Genomic DNA, 22,219 nt, shown 5'->3' with positions numbered 1-22,219 from the left:
CAGCAAGAGTTTGGATGAAACCATTTCAAAGCCCAGAAGCTTTGATCTCTGCTCAGCTTCAGATAGTGATGAATTCCTGCTGTGCATCTTCAGGGGGGGGCGGGGGGCCATGTTAGCACTTTTTCAAACATGAACCCAAACATCATTCTTTTTGCAAACTTCAGTTCTTTTTTTAAAGAGCTCTCCCGGCAAATCTTGCTCTCTCTCCTGCCCTCCCTCCAGCCCTCGTTTCTTGACAGGGATCTCTTTCTCTCTCTATTGAAACTGACACCTCAAGAGGACCGGCTGCTTGAGGGCGGAGGGAGGCCACAAACAGATGACTCTCTGGTTGAAGGGATGTGGAAAGGGCCTCGGGTGCAAGAATGCTGCTTGCCCAAGCTTTACATTTCAAAGCGGAGAGCTTCGTGGGGTGGGGTGGGGGTCATGCTGCTGCCTCGTTCTCAGTCCCGGGGGGCTGGGGCAGACGATACGATACGATATCTTTATTGTCGTTGTCCCATACAGAAGAATGAAACTGAAAAATCTACATAAGACATTCAAAAACCCCTAAAAACTCTGAAACCCCTTCTTAAAATACAATATACTATAGAGACTCCTTATACAATGGTACCTTGGGTTACATATGGTTCAGGTTACATACGCTTCAGGTTACATTCTCCGCTAACCCAGAAATAGTACTTCGGGTTAAGAACTTTCTTTCAGGATGAGAACAGAAATAGTTCTCTGGCGGTGCAGCAGCAGCAAGAGGCCCCATTAGCTAAAGTGGTGCTTCAGGTTAAGAACAGTTTCAGGTTAAGAACGGACCTCTGGAACGAATTAAGTACTTAACCCGAGGTACCACTGTACTGCGTTTAAAACCAGAATTGCATTTGGGTAGAAACTGTTTCTCAGGCAGCTAGTCCTGGTCTTTATAACCCTGGACCTTCTTCCAGAAGGTAGAAGCTGAAAGAGATCATTTCCGGGGTGCGCGCTATCCTGCACGATCTCTGCAGCTTTCTTATGACACCTGGAAGCATAGATTTGATCCAAGGTGGGAAGAGTGCACCCAATTATTCTCTCCGCAGGCTTTACAACCCGGGACAGCATTGTTTTTCCCCTGACCGTGCAGCTCCCAAACCACACACACAGACCATAAGTTAATACGCTCTCCACAGTGCAATGGTAAAATGCCATCAACAGGTCCTTTGAGAGATTGTTTTTCCGAAGGATTCTCAGAAAATATAACCTCTGCTGTGCTCTCTTCATCAGGTCTTTACTGTTTTCTCCCCAGGCTAGGTCCTCTCTCAACTCCATTCCCAGAAATCGAAACACTGGGACCTGTTCCACGCACTTCCCCTCAATAATAAGTGGCTGAATGTTCAATTTACATTTCCTAAAGTCCACAATAATCTCTTTTGTTTTCTTTAAGTTAAGGAGTAAGTTGTTTTTCCTGCTCCACTCCCCCAACTGCTCAACTTCCTTCCTATAGGCCGCCTCCCCCCCTCCAGCCGTGATTAAACCAACCACCATTGTATCATCTGCAAAAACTTATTATTATTACTGGGGTATTTGGGGGCACAGTCAGCTGTATAGAGCATAGATAAAAGCAGGCTCAACCCGCACGTCCAGGTTATGGGTTTTTTGCGATGGTGTTGGTTCCCCCCCTAGAATTCCAAGGTGCCAACCATATTCCATGTCTCCAGTGTCTCCCCATCTGATGTCCTTTGCTTCTCCCCCCCCCTTTTTTTCTGGGAAGGCTGCCCCCACGGCGAAGTCGACAGCCTCCCTCCCCCCGGCGGGCGAACTGAAGCAGAAGGTGGAGGAACTTCAGCGGAAGTTGGACGAGGAAACCAAGGTGTGTTGGCACTGTTAACGGAGAAATCCGAGGGCTCCCTTGGGCAAAAAACAAGGACACCAGCCAGGAATACCAGAGCAAAACAGCAGCCAGTAGGCTTGGTCTTGATTGAAGTCTGTCGCCACAGGACTCCCACCTGCCACCAGGTGGAATAAGATGGAAGCCCCGAACAAAAGAGCCCCCAAACTTTTATTAGCTGCTCATCCCCATGTTAAAAGGTAAAGGTACCCCTGCCCGTACGGGCCAGTCTTGACAGACTCTAGGGTTGTGCGCCCATCTCACTTAAAAGGCCAGGGGCCAGCGCTGTCCGAAGACACTTCCGGGTCACATGGCCAGCGTGACATCGCTGCTCTGGCGAGCCAGAGCCGCACACGGAAACGCCGTTTACCTTCCCGCTAGTAAGCGGTCCCTATTTATCTACTTGCACCCAGGGGTGCTTTCGAACTGCTAGGTTGGCAGGCGCTGGGACTGAGCAGCGGGAGCGCACCCCGCTGCGGGGATTCGAACCGCCGACCTTTCGATCGGCAAGCCCTAGGCGCTGAGGCTTTTACCCACAGCGCCACCCGCGTCCCAATCCCCATGTTACACCCCCCCCAAACTACATCACTAATACATCACAGTTACATCCTGAAAGGGGAGGTCTCGTGGCAGGAATCTGAGCATCCTGGACCCTGCCCCATGGTTCCCCTTGCCCTCCACCAAACACCCATCAAGTGTAACAAAAAAGATATTTACATCTCCCTGTTTCCCATCCAAGTTCATCACACCCTTTTGTCTTCATCTGGGTTTGTTGTTTCTGGAATGGCTACCTGTCTGGCACTCAGGTATCAGGAGGCCAGGAATTATCACTCAGGCAGAGGGGCTGCTGAGGAGCTGAGCTCACATGTCTAGATGAATTTCTGAAGTTTTCCCAGTGAGCCAGTACATAGATACATTTATCAGTGAGTTATTACATTTGGCATCGTGCAGCAGAGGCCCTTTGAATAGATAGGAAGAAACTCTGATGAAGTGTTTTATGGGGACATGTCACAAAAGTGATTGTGCTGGTTTTGGTAGTGGGCTGCGTGTGCATGATATCTGCTGGAGGGGCAACCCCCCCCCTAACCTATACATAAATTCCTGCAACAGCACCTCTTCCCCTTTTGTTGGAACAAGAGCCTCACCTGTATTCTCTCCCCCCCCCCCCGAGGACATGGTCCTACTCAAAACAAACAAGAAGCAGAACACATGGGGCCATTGTTCTCCTTCCTGACTTGCAGGAAGGAGGTCCCAGGTTCAGGCTCCTGGAAAAAAAGGCGCTGGGAGTGTCTCCTGTTCCCTGTTTAAAATCAGCCCTCGATTCGGAACCATGAGGACCGGAGTCTTGTCCTTATCTTTAGGGAGAGAGGTGCTGTGTCTCCAGGAGCAGCGCACCTGCTTTGCATGTAGAAGGTCCCAGGTGTCGTCAGGTAGGCCCAGGAATGTCCCCTGCTTCTGCCAGCCAGTGTCGGGCAGCCCTGAGCTGCATGGGCCAAGGGGCTGGTTCAGTACAAGGCAGCTTCCTCTGTTCCCATTTAGTGCAGCCGTCTCCTTAAAACCACAAGGACTAGAAACTTAACACATATATTTAAAAACGCAGTGTAGATCGGTGGTAGAGCAAATCCTTGGCATGCATAATAATAATAATAATAGTAATAATAATAATAATAATAATTTATTATTTATACTCTGCCCATCTGGCTGAGTTTCCCCAGCCACTCTGGGCAGCTCTCAATCGAGTGTTTAAAACAATGCAGCATTAAATATTAAAATCTTCCCTAAACAGGGCTGCCTTCAGATGTTTTTTAAAGATAAGATAGCTACTTATTTCCTAAACATCTGAAGGGAGGGCGTTCCACAGGGCGGGTGCCACAACCGAGAAGGCCCTCTGCCTGGTTCCCTGTAACTTGGCTTCTCTCAAAGAGGGAACTGCCAGAAGGCCCTTGGTGCTGGATCTCAGTGTCCGGGTTGAACGATGCGGGTGCAGAAGGTCCCAAGTTCAATCCTCAATATCTCCAGGTAGGCCTGGGAGCGTCCGCTGCCTGAAACCCCGGATAGCTGCTGCCAGTCAGTGTAGACAATACTAGGGTTAGGTGTCTGGGGTCTCTGCTCTTTCCTCCCCTCCCCACTGCTCCCCAGTCGGTGGGTCTGCGGCCGCCATCTTTGTCACGCCTTCCCATCCAAGCTGTGGAAGCAGAGGCTTCTGGGTAATGCCGGAACATCTGGAAAAAAAACCTGTAGATGGTTGCATTCTGGGCCTATTTATTTTCTTTCTTTCTTTCACCGCTCCTCCACCCAAACGCAGCTCCGTCAGAGGTTGGAGCTGTTGCAGAACGGCCACAGGAACGGCGCCCACCACGACCTGGAGGTCCAGCTGGAGGAGTCGGAAGAGGAGTGCCACCGGCTGCGGGTGGCCTTTGAGAAGAAAAGCCAGGAACTCCAGGGCAGCGTACAAGAGTAAGTGCAAATCTGGGGTTTATTTGGAGGTGTGCTGCTTGAGAAACGCTGCTTGAGAAACGCTTCCAGTCTCTGGGTTCTTTTCACGCTCTGTTTCTGCCCACTCAGGACTGGGCCCATAACCTGTTAGAGGGGGATTTTTCACTGGTGGCAGAGACTGTGACTCCATGAGACAGGTGTAAAACCAAATTAAATAAGGGTTTTATTTCAAAACAACAAACAGCAAAGCTTGTGGGTGTTTTTCCTGCAGGCAGATTTCAAACTGCAGCTTTTCTCCTTTTGTAGCCATGGCCAGCGGCAACCAATTAGCCCAGAGCTTACAGAAAACTGTTCTTAAAGGTACAAACATGTTTCTGTGCAGAATGTCTCCCAACAATCTTGTCACCTGAACGTCTCCAAGCGACTTACAGCAAAAAAGGATACAGTGGTGCCTTGCAAGACGAAATTAATTCGTTCCGCAAGTTTTTTCTTCTTGCGAGTTTTTTGTCTTGCGAAGCACGGTTTCCCATAGGAATGCATTGAAAATCAATCAATGCGTTCCTATGGAGACCGCTTGCCAGGCTGGCGGTGCGGAGAAGGGCTTTTCTCCCCACCGCAAGCCTTCAGGACAGGTACGGGAACAGAGGGGAAGGCGCGCAGCGCTTCTCCTCTGTTCCCAGGGCTTGCGGTGGGAGGAGGGTTTTTCCTCCCCACCGCCAACATTCAGAACAGCATTCTGAATGTTGGCGGTGGGAAGGAAAACCCTCCTCCCACCGCAAGTCTTCAGGACAGCCATCCGAAGGCTGGCGCGGGGAGAAGGTCTCTCCGCCCCACCGCCAGCCTTCGGAGGAGGTCCGAGGACAGTGGGGAAGACGCGCTGCGCTTCCCCGCTGTCCCGGAGATTTCCCTATGGCCTTTCGTCTTGCGAAGGAAGCCCATAGGGAAATTCGTTTTGCGAAGCGCCTCCAAAACAGAAAACCCTTTCGTCTAGCGGGTTTTCCGTCTTACGAGGCGTTTGTCTTGCGGGGCACCACTGTATACTGTACTGTACATAATAACTCTTGGGGGCAAAGAGGGAGGCGGAGCTGCTGTACAGAGGTAAAAATTTGCATGTGTTGCCCCTCCCACTTTTGCGTCTGGCCCCGCCCACCACCACCAGGTGGCTCCCAGGCGGAAAGGGTAGAAATGCATCACATAGCACCTGGGTGAAAGAGGGGTGGATTTGAGACTTCAGCCGCAGCGTCCAGATCTGCTGTTTCTGGTTCCAGAGGGCTGGGGGAGCAGAGTTGGCTGCGGCCGAATCGCAGCTCCGCCACCATAGCCGCCATGCAGCCTCACCCGTGTCACTTGCGGTCTCGGTGACACTTGTATTGCAGGCTCTATATAGCTCACAGGACGAATAAACTTTGTAGGCAAGTGTGGCGTTCCCAAAGCAAGGAAGGATTGGACTCTGATTAATAAATACACACGAGGCTTGACCAGCAAGACTGTGGGAGGAGTGCGTATAATAATAATTCCTCTCCACCCCTCGGCCCAGGTCGTTTTATTCACGAAAGAACTTTTTACACAGTGTTTATAAGAACCAATCAGATTTCCTCTGAGCATTTCAAAAAAACTCCACGTGGGACAAAGTTAAAGTTAAAACTACAAAGAAACTATTTCCTACTTGAGGATGCATAGTAGTCCAGAGTAAATAAAATAGGAATATAAATAGGAATGCATTCAGCAAAACCCCGGAGGTCATAAACAGGAGAGACAGGATGGCAGTGGTCCCCAACCCTACAAAAAGCATTATTCAGGCTAGTGGCTTGCACGTCCCACTAAGGAAGAGGAACAATAACAACAACAACAACACAATCAAGTTCAAAAATAGCAATGAGTTGCGATCCGATGGAAACTGTTTGGCGTAATTGATTCGACAAAATTGAACTTGATCAAGTCATGCCGGCTTTTCAAAGTCTGATAGTTACCCTCGTACCTATGGGACCGCCTCTCCTGGTATGTCCCACGGAGGACCTTACGGTCTTCAAAGAAAAACATATTGGAGATCCCAGGCCACAGGGAGGTTAGGCTGGCCTCAACCAGAGCCAGGGCTTTTTCAGCTGTCGCCCCGATCTGGTGGAATGCTCTGTCCCAAGAGACTAGGGCCCTGTGGGACTTGACATCTTTCCGCAGGGCCTGCAAGACAGAGCTGTTCCAACAGGCCTTTGGCCAGGGCACAGTCTGACCCCCTCCATTGGTGATCCTCACAGAACTCTAGCCCAATGGTTGCCATTAATTTGATTTTGAATTGATTTTAAAATGAATTGATTTCAGAATGCTGTGTTACTTTTATTGTTGTTAGCCGCTCTGAGCCTGGCTTCGGCTGGGGAGGGTGGGATATAAATTATTATTATTATTATTATTATTATTATTATTATTATTATTTATTATTATTACTGACGCCTCTAGCCCTACCTGGCACAGTTAAGATGAACTCCCACCCCCTTCTCTTTCCTCCTTCCTGATTCTTAAGGCTGAAGGACGTGAAAACAGTCAAGGAAGAGACAGAAGCCAAGTTGGCCGACTTGGAAGACCAGCTGATGGAGATGCAAGAGGCGCTGGACCGGTTCCGGGAGCCGATGGGAGATTCTCCGGACAGGGATGCTTTGCTGAAAGTAAGTGGCTCCCTGGAGCCTCTGCGTAGCTCTTCAATGTGCCAGTGTCACAACGTTGTAGGGGTGTCGGGGAACCTGGGGCTCATCTAGTCTAACCCCTTGCAATGAAGGAATCACAGCTCAGTAATTCCTGACAGGTGCCCCTGCTCCCAATTTTGGATTTAAAACTTCCAGCATAGGAGAGTTCACCGCGTTCCGAGAGAGTCCATTCCACGATCGAACAACTCTTCCTGCATGACGACAGCCTTACATTTCTATGTCTATAGGAAGACAAGCAAAACCACTTTTGTGGTTAACAGTGTTAGACAAGGGCCAGGTGTGGGGGATCTTTGGCCCTCCAGATGTTGCAGCGGCTGATGGGAGTTGTAGTTGGTCAGCATCTGGAGGGCAAAAGGTTCCCCCAGGCCTGGGAGACCAGAGTTCAAATCCCTGCTCAGCCATGAAACTCGCTTAGGCGTGATCTTGGACCAATCGTATTTTGCCCTAACCTACTTCACAGGGTTGTTTGTGAGGATGAAATGGGATGTGGTCTGGGGAGATTCCTGAGGGCCAGGTAGGTTATCTGTGCCTGAAGTTGCCCTGTTCTAAGAAAAACTCCCAACTGGGTGCAGGCTTTGTCTTGCAAACTATTTATTTGCTTATTTAGAGCATTTGTACCCTGCTCTTCAGCCAAAAGGGTTACCAGAGCAGCTTATGTTTGATGGTCCCTGCCATCAAACTTATAATCTTAAAAACAAACAACAACAACAACACACAAGGAAAAAGGGATGTGGAGGGAAGAGGAAAAAGTCAAGCTCTAAACACTGGCCCAATTCAGTACCTGATGGAGCCGGCCTGCCAAGGCTTAGCCGATGGGGTGAGAGCCAGTTCTGCCCTCTTTCCCCAGGAGCTGCTGGAGACCAGAGAGGAGCTGGAGGAGGTTCTGAGGGCCCGGCAAAAGCTGGAGGATCACCTGCGCCAGCGGGAGAGGGAGCTGACGGCCCTGAAGGGGGCCCTGAAGGAGGAGGTGGCCAGTCACGACCGGGAGCTGGACCGGGTGCGGCAGGAGTACCAGCACGACATGGAGCAGCTCCGGCGCAACATGGAGGACGTGTCACAGGTGAGCCTGTGGGGCTTGACCATCTCCAGTTGCAGATGGGAGGCTCACGTAGATGGCTTTCTTTCTGTGAATGAGAACGAAGCCCCTCGCACTTAGAAATCTAGCACATCAGGGAGAAGCGGCCTGTCCTCTCCTTGACATGCTAGTTTTCTGTGTGCAGGGATATCAGGTTATGGGCCCTCACCCACAGTCTCGGTGGCAAGACTTAGACCCTCATGTCTGCTTTTACGTGAACTCTCCACATCGTTCTGCCCAGACACTGAGATCCAGTGCCGAGGGCCTTCTGGCGGTTCCCTCATTGCGAGAAGTGAGGTTACAGGGAACCAGGCAGAGGGCCTTCTCGGTGGTGGCGCCCGCCCTGTGGAACGCCCTCCCATCAGATGTGAAGGAAATGAGCAACTACCTTCTCTTTAAAAGACATCTGGAGGCAGCCCTGTTTAGGGAAGTTTTTAATATTTAATGCTTTATTGTTTTTAACCCTTGATTGGGAGCTGCCCAGAGTGGCTGGGGAAACTCAGCCAGATGGGTGGGCTATAAATAAATTATTATTATTATTATTATTATTATTATTATTATTATTATTATTATGCTGCCAGTCAGAGCCATTTGGTCAGAGTTGGAGATAAGGCAGTTTGTTAGAAAAAAATGGCACAATGGGTCCATCCTTTATAGCCCACGGACCATTGTGCTGATCCAGGCTATCACTTAACTTTTGACATCTTGTCCAGGGACCGGTTCTACCGTTAGGCAGAGGGAGACGACAAAACATCCTTTGTGCCCCAGAATCATCTTCCCGACACCAGTCGCTGCTGACAAACAGGTCCAGTCCTACTATTAGGCAGGATAGCAGCAGGCATCATACTTCCTGGTGTGGAGGACTCCCTGGTCCTGAATGGGGTAACTGTGTCCCTGAAGGACCAGGTGCGCAGCCTGGAAGTCATTTGGGACTCACAGCTGTCCATGGAGGCGCAGGTCAATTCTGTGTCCAGGGCAGCTGTCTACCAGCTCCATCTGGTACGCAGGATGAGACCCTCCCTGCCCGCAGGAAGTGCATGCTCTGGTGCATGCTCTTGTGCATATCTCCCGCTTGGACTCCTGCAATGCGCTCTACGTGGGGCTACCTTTGAAGGTGACCCGGAAACTGCAACTAATCCAGAATGCGGCAGCCAGACTGGTGACTGGGAGCAGCTGCTGAGACCACATAACACCGGTCTTGAAAGACCTACATTGGCTCCCAGTACGTTTCCGAGCACAATTCAAAGTGTTGGTGCTGACCTTAAAAGCCCTAAACGGCCTTGGCCCAGTATACCTGAAGGAGCGTCTCCACCCCCATCGTTCTGCCCAGACTCTGAGGTCCAGCTCCGAGGGCCTTCTGGCAGTTCCCTCATTGCGAGAAGCAAAGCTGCAGGGAACCAGGCAGAGGGCCTTCTTGGTGGTGGCACCTGCCCTGTGGAATGCCCTCCCATCAGATGTCAAAGAGATAAGCAACTACCTGTCATTCAGAAGACATCTGAAGGCAGCCCTGTTCAGGGAAGTTTTTAATGTATGACATATTAGTGTTTTTTTGGTCTTTGTGGAAGCCGCCTAGAGTGGCTGGGGAAACCCAGCCAGATGGGCAGGGTACAAATAATAAATTATTATTATTATTATTATTATTATTATTATTATTATTATTATTACTATCTCCCGGGCCGCTTCCCCATCTGTTTGAGTCCAGAGCTGTGCATAGCGCACACATGCGCCGTCCAAGCTGTCCTGCCAACTTTGCTAGACGACGCTGCCTTTTGCCGCAAGGTTCAAGCACCAGCCTGCTTTTGCACGTGGGGGAAATCGTAGCTTTGCTTCTCCTCGTCTCTTGCCAGGATCAGGCCAGCCTGGAGTCGGAGAGGCAGAAGATCAACACGGTGGTGAGGAATCTGCAGAGGGAGTTGCAGGAGAGCGGCGAGGAGGCGGCCCATTGGAAGGAGATGTTCCAGAAGAACAAGGACGAACTGCGAAGCACCAAGCAGGAGTGAGTCGTCCCATCCTCCCTGTTTCCTCCCCAAATCTTTAAAAATTGAGCCAATTGATTTTTATGCACAAGGCAGCGTGTGGGTTGTTGTTGCGTCCTGCATTTGTGCCTCAGCCTTTTAGGCTTCTGTAGGGAGGGGCAGCCTAGACAGCGCTTTGATTTGAGACAGAGAAACTCGTCAGCACAAAGGAGCCTTTGTCTTTTCTGACCTTTGGTATTTGTCAGAGTGGAAAACCCCTGTTCGAAACAATATGTCGTGGAGAACTCTGGGAGGATAGCCAATGCTTTTGAATATCTACTCCTATTCTGCAAATTAAAAAAAATACCCAAATATTTTGATACTACACTACACTGAAAGGTTTAAATGTTTCCTTGATTGCCCTTGACTCTTCATGCCACACTTGCCGCCATCTCCTGCCACGCCAGTGTGGCACACCGCCCCCTAGGTGATCTCACTGCCCTCCATAGGAACATCTGTGCTAGAAGCTTTTAGATCAGCCTTTCTCAAACTGTGAGTCCCCAGCTGTTCTTGGACTACAACTCCCATTATCCCTAGCTAGCAAGGCCAGAGCTCAGGGATGATGGGAGTTGTAGTCCAACAACAGCTGGGGACCCACAGGTTGAGAACCGCCGTTTTAGATGTTTCACTTATCTTGCCTTTAGTGGAAGGGCGGGTGCGAATTTAGCAAATTGCAATTAAATGCCTCCTTTTTCTGGCTCTCCTTCCTTCGACCGCTTCCAGGCTGTTGCAGGTAAAGGTGGAACGTGAGGACTTTGAGGAGGAGCTGAAGGAGCTGAGAGAGCGTTTTGCGGCCGTGCGGCAGGAAGCGGATCAGGCCCGGAACGGCGCTGGCGATTCTGGAGAGGCCAGCGCCCTCAGAAAGGTGCGCTCGGTTCACGGGGGTTCCTAGGGCAGACTCTGGCTTGCAGCAGTGTGGGTGGGCATATGGAGAATGTTCAAAGATTGTGTGGGCGGGGCCAGGGGCAGGCAGGAGGCGGGGCTAATCACAGAAGCTTTTTGTTTCACTCTAGTGCTGTGGGTTAAACCACAGAGCCTAGGACTTGCCGATCAGAAGGTCGGCGGTTCGAATCCCCGCGACGGGGTGAGCTCCCGTTGCTCGGTCCCTGCTCCTGCCGACCTAGCAGTTCGAAAGCACGTCAAAGCGCAAGTAGATCAATAGATCCCGCTCCGGCGGGAAGGTAAACGGCGTTTCCGTGCGCTGCTCTGGTTCGCCAGAAGCGGCTTAGTCATGCTGGCCACATGACCCGGAAGCTGTACGCCGGCTCCCTCGGCGAATAAAGCGAGATGAGCGCCGCAACCCCAGAGTCGGTCACGACTGGACCTAATGGTCAGAGGTCCCTTTACATTTACCTACTACAGTGGTGCCTCTGGTTACATACTTAATTCGTTCCGGAGGTCCTTTCTTAACCTGAAACTGTTCTTAGCCTGAAGCACCACTTTAGCTAATGGGGCTTCCCGCTGCCGCTGCACGATTTCTGTTCTCATCCTGAGGCAAAGTTCTTAACCCGAGGTACTATTTCTGGGTTAGCGGAGTCTGTAACCTGAAGCGTATGGAACCCGAGGTACCACTGTATTTATTAATTTAATGGTCATATCGATCTCTTGTAGCTCAAACTTTTTTCTTCCACGATGGATGCTTGCTATTCTTCCACCAGGCTCTGTGGATTTGTGTGTGTGCGTGCACAGCTTTCTAATTCCCTCCTTTTCCCTCGTTCCGGCAGGAGCTGCGTGAGGTCCGAGATCAGCTGAGAGACTTGACGTTGTCCAAGCAGGCCCAAGACGATGTCCTCCGCCAGCGGGAGAGGGAGCTGCTGGCCCTGAAAGAGGCTCTGGAGGACGAAGTGGGCGGCCACGACCAGGAAATGGCTGAGCTGAAGCAGCAGTTCCAGCAGAACGTCCAGCAGCTACAGAAGGATTATGAAGAGGCCTTCAAGGCAAGGATCCCTGGTGTTTTGTTGCCGGGGTGTGTGTGTCTTTGCAATCAGCTCCCTGCCCAGAGTTCCCACTGTGATGTCAGGTGATTGACACGTGGCTGACCCTACCCCTCTGTTGAAATTGGCCCTTGGGCATGGGGTGGCGCATCCATCCTGCCCATCTGCACCCAGCTCCCCCCACCCGTCACATAAGAACATCCCTAAGGAAGCCAGACTATCCTCCACCAGGGCCTTCTCAGTGGTGGCTCCGACCTGGTGGAATGCTCTGTCCCATGAGACCAGGGCCCTGCAGGATTGAACCGCCTTCCGCAGGGCCTGTGAGACAGAGCTATTCCGCCTGGCTTTCAATTTGAACTTAGCCTGATCTTTTATTCCCCTTCCTTCCCATTTTATGAAGATTACCCGCTCTGGAATCCCACAGCTAATTCTCCCCTGGTCTCCTCGCTGGACCAAATAGGACTAATTTAGCCAGCCAGCCCTGGTGATCATCTAATGTTTATTGGATGGATTTCCCCCCTAAATTGATTTTTCAATTCTGAATTTATTGTTAGTCACGTTTTATACTGTATTTTATGCTGTTTTTTGTCACATCAATTAAGTGTTTCAAATTTGTTGTTAGCCGCCCTGAGCCCGGTTTTGTGAACCAGGAAGGGCAGGGTATAAATAAAAAATTATTAATATTATTATTATTAATTTGTGGGCAGTCCAAAGTGGTATAGTCCTTTCTGCCACGTGGTGACTGTACCACCTCTGTTCTGCTGCATGCGTGGTAGAACTTGTCTCTTCTCACAGCTTTCTGGGGGGAAACTGCCCTTCATGATGCCCCATCTCTCTTCCCGCCCCTCGCCTGATTTCCTGAATCGTGTAGGGGCCGAGGGAATGGAAACCCTTCGCCATAGGAAGCCATGTTAACCATGCAAAAAGCACACCAAGAACTCAGGCCAATATAAGTGTCAACAGTGGGAGTGGTCCCCACTCGCAAATCAATAGTCAATAGTAACAAAAACTAATCCATTCAAAAGTATATATTCTAACAAGGATTACAAACTCAGAGATTACAAACTCAAACTCATAAGGATATAAAAACAAAAATTTTTTTTCCCTTCCAGTAGCACCTTAAAGACCAACTAAGTTAGTTCTTGGTATGAGCTTTCGTGTGCATGCACACTTCTTCAGAAACGTTGAACGGATTGTAAAATTAATGAAATGTATAAATTTGAAAAGTACACATAAAACCTTAAATGCCTAACTCTTCTTCTTTTTTTTAATATTAACCTATCTGAAGAAGTGTGCGTGCACACAAAAGCTCATACCAAGAACTAACTTACTTGGTCTTTAAGGTGCTACTGGAAGGAAAAAATTTTTTTTGTTTTGACTATGGCAGACCAACACGGCTACCTTTCTGTCATAAGGATATGTGTAACACAATAATTCATTACAGTGTTAGAGATAAAAGTTTATAGATAGAGTTTTATAGTTTAAAGTTTATAGTTCATGTTAGTCCATAGTCAGATTTGACGTGAAGATCTTAGTTTCAGTCACTGAGCAAAAGTCAGAAGTCAATTATGGGTCTGAAACCAGGACAGAGCCCTGTTTCAATGTATTCACCTTCATCAGCTACTTTTTAAGGGGTCGTGTAAGTTTGAGGAATTCGTATAAATATATCCTGTTATTTTCTACGTTTCTCAGAGATTGCAACTAAGTGTGGGTAGATCAACGTGTATTGAGCACACTTAGTGGCAATCTCTGAGTTTTATAAGAATATCTATTTACAGTAGATAATTAAATGAGTAAATTAAATGAGTTTGGATATGCAGAAGTTGTGAAAAAAATAAATTTAAGGAATCGCAGAAAGAGTGGGAAGGAGGTCAAGTTTTGAAACGTTGAACGGATTGTAAAATTAATGAAATGTATAAATTTGAAAAGTACACATAAAACCTTAAATGCCTAACTCTTCTTCTTTTTTTAAATATTAACCTATTTGTCTCTTTCCTCCGTCCCACCGCCATCAGGTAAAGTCCTCGTTGGAAGGTGAGAAGGAGGCGACTGAGCAGATGAAGAAGGCGGTGGAGTCCACCTTGAGGGAGACGCAGGAGGAGAACGACGACCTTCGGCGGAAGATCCTTGGGCTGGAAACTCAGCTCAAGGAATACCGGCACTTTGCTGACAACTGGCAGGGGACAGAGGCCAGGCTGAAGGAGAAGATTGCCAAACTGGAGGTACCTTTCTTTTGGGGGGTGGCGGGAGAAGATCACAAGGGAGAGTCTGGGGCAGTTTCTCGCAAGCCTCTTTATTTTCCCACCGTGGCGGCGAACTGTATCCCAACCCAGGCAAAAGCTTTCCATCATTGAACCCTTGGCCGCCAGTTTGCTTAGCCCCAGTGCAGAGCCCTGCAAAGGGGGGGCCATCAGGTGTCAAACAGATAAATAACTATAGGACCACTGCAAGACACCTGAAGGCAGCCCCGTATAGGGAAGTTCTTAATGTTTGGTGTTTTATTCTGCTTTTATATTTTGCCAAAAGCTGCCCATCTCGTCCAGCCCCCTGCAGTGCAGGAATATGCAGCTGTCCGATATGGGATTTTATTTTTTGACTGCCCTGTGAATCGCCCTGGGAACCTCCGGGTATCGGGCGGTATATAAATTCAGTAAATAAAAATAATAAAAATAATATGGGGACTGAACTTGCAACATTGGCATTACCAGCACTGTGCTCTAACCCATGGGTAGGCAAACTAAGGCCCAGGGGCCGGTTCTGACCCAATCGCCTTCTAAATCTGGCCCACGGAAGGTCTGGGAATCAGGAGTAGAATGTGTCCTTTTATTTGAAATGCATCTCTGGGTTATTTGTGGGGCCTGCCTGGTGTTTTTAAATGAGTAGAATGTGTCCTTTTATTTAAAATGCATCTCTGGGTTATTTGTGGGGCATGGGAATTCATTCATTTCCCCCACAAAAATACAGTACGGCCCCCCACAAGGTCTGAGGGACAGTGGACTGGCCCCCTGCTAAAAAAGTTTGCTGGCCCCTGCCTAACCATCTGACCTCTCCAGGCTGACTATTACAGTGGCACCTTGGTTGTCAAATTTAATCCGTTCCAGGAGTCTGTTTGACTCCTGGAACTGTTCGAAAACCAAGGCGCGGCTTCCGATTGGCTGCAGGAGCTCCTTGCACTCAATCAGAAGCCGCACCAGATGTTCGGCTTCCAAAAAAAATTCACAAACCGGAACACTCACTTACGGGTTTGCGGTGTTGGGGGAGCTGATTTGTTTGGGAGCCAAGCCGTTTGACAACCGAGGCACCGGGCTTTCTGAACTTTTGTTCTCAGATGTTGTTGGACTACATTTCCCATCGTCCAGGATTCGGGATCAGGACAATCAGAGATTCCAGGAAAGTTGGGGTAAATTTATGGTGCATTTAAAGGATAATTGTAAAACTCTAAAAACACTGGCAGGATTGAAATAACTCCTACAATGTGAAGATAGAGAAGAGCTTTAGTATTAAAATACGCAATTTAAAAGAATAAGGGATAGCTGTTGAAGGGAAGGAGGGAAGTCACAAGCTCAGCAGAGCTAAGAGGATATATGTGGTTTGATGTACAGTGGTACCTCGGGTTGCATACTCTTCAGGTTACATACGCTTCAGGTTACACACTCCACTAACCCAGAAATAATGCTTCAGGTTAAGAACTTTGCTTCAGGATAAGAACAGAAATCGTGCTCCGGCGGCGCAGCAGCAGCGGGAGGCCCCATTAGCTAAAGTGGTGCTTCAGGTTAAGAACAGTTTCAGGTTAAGTACAGACCTCCGGAATGAATTAAGTACTTTACCCGAGGTACCACTGTATTGTATAAAACTGAGTTAATAAAAATTTATTGGGGGGGGGGGAGAAATACAATTCCCATCGTCCATAGCCATCAGGGGCAGCAATCCAGGATGATGGGAGTGGTAGTCCAACGATACCCGAGAACCCAAGGTTGAGAAAGGCTGCCTTAAACTGTAGGTGGGCGGGGACCGATCCGAAGTGCCCTTGTCCTTAAGTAATAGGGACTTGAAGGAGCGGCCGCAGGTGTCTTGCGCTATGTACTACTGCTGTCTCCCTTTTTTGACGTGTGTTCCTGCGCTGTTGTCCCCCGTTCCCAGTCCGACCGCAAGCAGATGGAGGAGTCTCTGGGGGAGGCCACCGACCAGGAACAGGAGCTGCTTCTGGTGAAGCGGTCTCTGGAAAGCCGCCTGGAAGACGCCCAGAGGAGCCTCAACCGCCTCTCCCGGGAGCACCAGGACCTGAGCGCCTCTCTCCACGAGGAGCTGGCGCAGAAGGAACAGCTCAAGAGGGCCAAGACCGAGCTGGAGGAGGAGAAGCGCCTGCTGGACAAGAGCATCGGGAAGCTGACGAAGGAGGTGGGTGCTCCCCGGGCTGGCCGGCCGCTGCTAATTAACCAGTCTATAAAAATTATTCGTGGCATGGAGAGATTGGTTTTCTCCCTCCTAACACTAGAGCTCATTCAGGCATTCAGGGAAGCTGAATGTTGGGAGATTTGGGGCTGGTGAAAGGAAGGGCGACTTCACGCAGCTTGTCGTTAATCTGTGGAACTCTCTCCTGCAGGAGGCAAACATGGCCACTAACCTTGTTGTTGTTTAGTCGTGTCCGCCTCTTTGTGACCCCCTGGACCAGAGCACACCAGGCCCTCCTGTCTTCCACTGCCTCCCGCAGTTTGGTCAAACTCATGCTGGTAGCTTCGAGAACACTGTCCCACAATCTCGTCCTCTGTCGTCCCCTTCTCTTTGCACCCTCCATCTTTCCCAACATCAGGGTCTTTTCCAGGGAGTCTTCTCTTCTCATGAGGTGGCCAAAGTCTTGGAGCCTCAGCTTCAGGATCTGTCCTTCCAGTGAGCACTCAGGGCTGGTTTCCTTCAGAATGGAGAGGTTGGATCTTCTTGCAGTCCATGGGACTCTCAAGAGTCTCCTCCAGCGCCAGAATTCAAAAGCATCCATTCTTTGGCGATCAGCCTTCTTGATGGTCCAGCTCTCACTTCCCTACATCCCTACTGGGAAAACCATAGCTTTAACTATACGGACCTTTGTTGACAAGGTGATGTCTCTGCTTTTTAAGATGCTGTCTAGGTTTGTCATTGCTTTTCTCCCAAGAAGCAGGCGTCTTTTAATTTCGTGGCTGGCTTTAAAAGAGGATGAGAGACATCCATGGAGCAGGAGAGGGTTGTCAATGGCTCTTGGCCACGATGGCTTTGCTCTGCCTCCACGGATGGAAGCCCATTGTGAATCCCAATTGCTGGAATCTGCAGGAGGGGAGTGTTGCTCCCATGCTAAAATCCCTCTTGTGGGTTTCCCTTGGGGGCATCTGGTTGGCCGCAGTGAGAACAGCAGGCTGGACCACATGGGCCGTTGGCGCTTCTTAAGTTCTTCTGCCCTTTTTAATTTTTGTAGAGGACCTGCTGGAAGCTGCCTAATTCTCATTCTCAGACCATTGCTCACCTAGTTCAATGTTTTCAGCACTGGCTGGCAGCAGATCTCCAGGGTTGCAGGCAAGGAGTGTTCCCATCCCTGCATGGAAGATTGTGCCAGGGCCCTTCTTTGTGCAAAGCAGATACTCTACCACAGAGTAGAGTTTCTAGGGTACCAGGCCTCATGGCCAGATGTAGAAAAGGCTGGTTTAAGCCCTGTTCACTTTGAAATTATCCCGTGAAAGCCCCATCGAAGCAAATGGCAGTGGCTCATGAGCACCAACTGGCTAGCAGCCGTGACCTCACCAACCAACTGTCATGCTCTTGATTTGGCTCCTGTCCTTTTTTGAGAAGGCTCTGTGCTCAGATTACTTCGAAGTGGGTTGTCCCCCAGTGGTGTCCTTGATTTGATCGCTTTTACAGTGGACGCTCAGGTTGTGAACGTGACGCATGCAGGATGCACATTCGCAACCCACGTCTGTGCACACACAGGTTGCAATTCGGGGCTTCTGCACATGCGCAAAGTGCGATCTAGCACTTCTGCGCATGTGCAACTGCCAGAACCCGGAAGTAACCTGTTCCGGTACTTCTGGGTTTCGGCAGTTCGCAACCCGAAAAAACACAACCTGAAGCGGATGCAACATGAGGTATGGCTGCATATTTTTAAACATGGAATACTTGGGACTCCTAAGGGACGCGGGTGGTGCTGTGGGTTAAACGAAGCCTAGGATTTGCCGATCAGAAGGTCGGCGGTTCAAATCCCCACGACGGGGTGAGCTCCCGTTGCTCGGTCCCTGCTCCTGCCAACCTAACAGTTTGAAAGCACAAAGTGCAAGTAGATAAATAGGTACCGCTCCAGTGGGAAGGTAAACGGCATTTCCATGCGCTGCTCTGGTTCGCCAGAAGCGGCTTGGTCCTGCTGGCCACATGACCCAGAAGCTGTACGCTGGCTCCCTCGGCCAATAAAGCGAGATGAGCGCCGCAACCCCAGAGTCGGCCACGACTGGACATAATGGTCAGGGGTCCCTTTACCTTTACTTGGGACTCCTATCAACGCCCTCCCCCAGGCACGGGCCTGCTCAGCTTTGGCAGGCCTGCAAAACTGTTGTACTGTTTTATTGTTGTTAGCCACCCTGAGCCCGGCTTCGGTTGGGGAGGGCAGGATATAAATAAAATTTATTATTATTATTATTATTATTATTATTATTATTATTAAAACCAATTCCTTGGTGTGTCTCTGCCTTGCCTTGCCTCACGTTAGGGCTTTATGTGGACTGAATTCAGCTCCCTCTCAGGGTCTCTGCTGCAAAGCCGGCTGCCGCAGCACTGCATGGGTAGGTGGCATTCGCTCCCAGCCAGATCATTAGGCAGCAGGCCCTTGCTGCCAGCTCCCATTTTCTGCTGAGGTTTAAGGAGCTGACACGGGTGATCTGGCGGGGCTTTTAACAGAGCAGCAGGATTGTGACAGGGTCCGCGAGGGTGGACAAGGCGATGACAGCAGCAGCCAGCAGATGATGCCTTGGCCTTCGCTGGCCCTGAGAGGGAGAGACGCAGAATCTTGGTCAGGCTGTGCAGAGAGATGGCCAAAGACCCTGTATTTCGTGTGTGTGTTAGAGAGGAACTTAGATGCTCTACCACTGAGCTATGGCTCTCCCACAGCTGTATATATACATGTATTAAAAATGCAAAAGGTTATCCATCCCTGCTCTGGTCTTATGAAATAGGAGGCAATTGGGGAGCCAGCCATCCTCCCACTTCTTGGAGACCGGGGGGGAATTGGGAAGGGTGTTAACCATCTTCCTGGTCCTTATCTTGGTAGCTTCGAGAACACTGTCCCACCATCTCGTCCTCTGTCCTCTCCTTCTCCTTGCGCCCTCCATCTTTCCCAACATCAGGGTCTTTTCCAGGGAGTCTTCTCTTCTCATGAGGTGGCCAAAGTCTTGGAGCCTCAGCTTCAGGATCTGTCCTTCCAGTCAGCACTCAGGGCTGATTTCCTTCAGAATGGAGAGGTTGGATCTTCTTGCAGTCCATGGGACTCTCAAGAGTCTCCTCCAGCACCAGAATTCATCCATTCTTTGGCGATCAGCCTTCTTTATGGTCCAGCTCTCACTTCCATACATCACTGCTGGGAAAACCATAGCTTTAACTTTACGGACCTTTGTTGGCAAGGTGATGTCTCTGCTTTTTAAGATGCTGTCTAGGTTTGTCATCACTTTTCTCGCAAGAAGCAGGCGTCTTTTAATTTCGTGGCTGCTGTCACCATCTGCAGTGATCATGGAGCCCAGGAAAGTAAAATCTCTCACTTAACTGGTCTTGATTAAAACATGGTTGCAAGAACCAATGATCCCTATATTCTGAAAAAAATGCTTGTTCAACCTGGAGCTAGGCTGTATGACTTGTGTATTGCTTTGTAACGATTTGTTGGGTCCCTGGACTGTAATAAAGGTTGATGATGATTAAAACATCCTCCTTGAGGTTTCACCTGGAGTCCCTCTCCTCTCCTCCAGCTAGACCAGATGGCTCAAGAATCCCACAGCGCCCTGTCCAAGCTGCAGACTCAGCTGGAGGAATACAAGGAGAAGTCCCGCAAGGAGATCACAGACTCCCAGAAGCAGGCCAAGGACAGGAACACGGAGGTGGAGAAGATGCAGTACAACCTGGGGCGGTTGCAGGACGAGGTAAGATGGGGAGGCAGGTGGGAAGAGGGCCCTGCTCCCCTTTTCTCTGCTTTCAAAACCAGAGGCAAACACAATGTAAGGAAGGGGCTATGGAATGAGCAGGGGGCTCCGAGACCCCAGAGGTAGCAGTGGACACTGGACTAGGTGGGGCCAGTCGTCTCGGCCAGGTGAGCGGCTCTGCTTCCTCCTCTTTGGTCTCCATGAGACTCAGCAGGAAGGACAAGGATGGGGAGGAACTAGAGTTAGCTGGCTCCGCCTTTCATTGCCACTATAACGTAATATAATAATAATTTATTATTTATACCCCGCCCATCAGGCTGGGTTTCCAACACAATATTAAAAGACAGTAATGCATCAAACATTAAAAGCTTCCCTAAACAGGGCTGCCTTCAGATGTCATCTAAAAGTCTGGTAGTTGTTGTTCTCTTTGACATCTGGTGGGAGGGCGTTCCACAGGGCGGGTGCCACCACCGAGAAGGCCCTCTGCCTGGTTCCCTGTAACCTCACTTCTCTCAGGGAGGGAACCGCCAGAAGGTCCTCGGAGTTGGACCTCAGTGTCCAGGCAGAATGATTGGGGTGGAGACGCTCCTTCAGATATACTGGACCGAGGCCGTTTAGGGCTTTCAAGGTCAGCACCAACACTTTGAATTGTGTTCGGAAATGTCCTGGGAGCCAATGTAGGTCTTTCAAGACCGGTGTTATATGGTCTCGGCGGCCGCTCCCAGACCGCAGTCCAGCTGCCGAATTCTGGATTAGTTGTAGTTTCCTGGTCACCTTCAAAGGTAGCCCCACATAGAGCATATTGCAGTAGTCCAAGCGGGAGATAACCACTGGCTCGGCCTACTCTTTGGTCCCCGCGCCTTCCGCCCCACGTTTCCCAGTGGGCTCTGGATAGGCCTCTTGCCCTGATCCAGCACCCTTATTCACTCCCGATAGCTGGGGGCAGAACCTCCCTCTGCAGGGGCAGTCTATCTCTGACACTAGGGGAACACACTGGATGAGGAGGGCTGCCTCTTTCGTTCCCGCCTTGTGGGTTTCCACCAAGACTGCCTCCGGCAGGAGAGTCAGTGTGGACTTCAGCTCCCAGCAGCCCCAGCTGGCAGCCAAGGATGATGGGAGATGTAGTCCAGCAACACCCAAGGGTCACGGGGGTTTCCCACAAGGGGAAAAGCGCCAGGTTGGAGGCAGGGCCTGGGTTCGAATCTCTGACTCCTCCAGAAAGGCATGCTGGTCTACTCCCTCGCAAACCCGCTTCCCGTGACCTCCCTTCCAGGTGATGCGTCTCAAGCAAGCCCTGCAGGACGCCCAAGCTGAGCGTGAGAACGCCGTCCTGGACAAGGAACTGCTGGCCCAGCGCCTCCACAACTTGGAGCAGGAGATGGAGTCCAAGCGGAGGTCGCAAGACGATCGATCCCGGCAAGTCAAGGCCCTGGAGGTTTGCATTTCCACCCTCCCCTGCCTTCCTCTTTCCTGAACTGAGAATCCCAGCAGACCTCCAGACCCGTGGCTCCAGCTCATGCTTAAAGCTGTGTGATGCCTCTTCGTAAACAGCCTTCGGCTTCCCCCAAAGGATTCTGGGAGCTGTGGTTTGGCAAGGGTCCTGACAATTGCTGGGAGACTCGCTCTGCCCCCATTTGGCTCCTGGGGGGCCGAAGAATCGCTCCCCCTTCACAGAGAACTCTGGGAATTGTAGGGGAATAGAAAACTGGAAACGAGGGAGGGTTCCTCTCCTTGTCAAAGCAAGAAAAAAATGTGTTTGTTTGCCTTCTGGTCTGGGTCCCCCTTGCATGCAATGCCTCGTAGCCAACAGGAGGAGGCAGCAGTGCTGCTTTTCAAAAAGTCTCTGTCCGTCCCCCATACAGCGGTTTGGTTCGTCTGTCTCTGCTACAAACACCCCACCCCCAGTACAGAGCAATTTTGGTAAAACCTGATGATTTTTGCATGTGTTTAAAAATAGCAACACAGCACAGATGTGTTTTCCGGCTCCTCCTGCTGCAACACGTTTGCAAACACTGCATTTTCCCACATGAAGCGCTTTTTTTTTTGTAAAACAACCACGGCAAAAACCTATTT

At 50.1% G+C, this 22,219-nt stretch overlaps 1 protein-coding gene across 3 annotated transcripts in view; it reads left to right on the top strand.

Annotated features, from left to right (window-relative positions):
• The window catches only part of CGN (cingulin), a 70,010-nt gene that overhangs the window by 29,245 nt on the left and 18,546 nt on the right, over window positions 1-22,219 (top strand). For all 3 annotated transcript variants that reach the window (XM_053369424.1, XM_053369426.1, XM_053369425.1), the window contains exons 5-15: window positions 1,736-1,834; window positions 4,158-4,309; window positions 6,804-6,945; window positions 7,832-8,044; window positions 9,907-10,055; window positions 10,798-10,939; window positions 11,799-12,044; window positions 14,030-14,230; window positions 16,149-16,406; window positions 19,976-20,146; window positions 21,420-21,581. In XM_053369424.1, the coding sequence (XP_053225399.1) occupies window positions 1,736-1,834; window positions 4,158-4,309; window positions 6,804-6,945; window positions 7,832-8,044; window positions 9,907-10,055; window positions 10,798-10,939; window positions 11,799-12,044; window positions 14,030-14,230; window positions 16,149-16,406; window positions 19,976-20,146; window positions 21,420-21,581 (1,935 nt within the window). The remainder of the gene's footprint in view (window positions 1-1,735; window positions 1,835-4,157; window positions 4,310-6,803; window positions 6,946-7,831; window positions 8,045-9,906; window positions 10,056-10,797; window positions 10,940-11,798; window positions 12,045-14,029; window positions 14,231-16,148; window positions 16,407-19,975; window positions 20,147-21,419; window positions 21,582-22,219) is intronic.

The sequence above is a fragment of the Podarcis raffonei genome, chromosome 16 (genome assembly GCF_027172205.1).
Source record: "Podarcis raffonei isolate rPodRaf1 chromosome 16, rPodRaf1.pri, whole genome shotgun sequence".
Taxonomy (NCBI): domain Eukaryota; kingdom Metazoa; phylum Chordata; class Lepidosauria; order Squamata; family Lacertidae; genus Podarcis; species Podarcis raffonei.
This window is presented reverse-complemented; position numbering and strand designations above follow the sequence as displayed.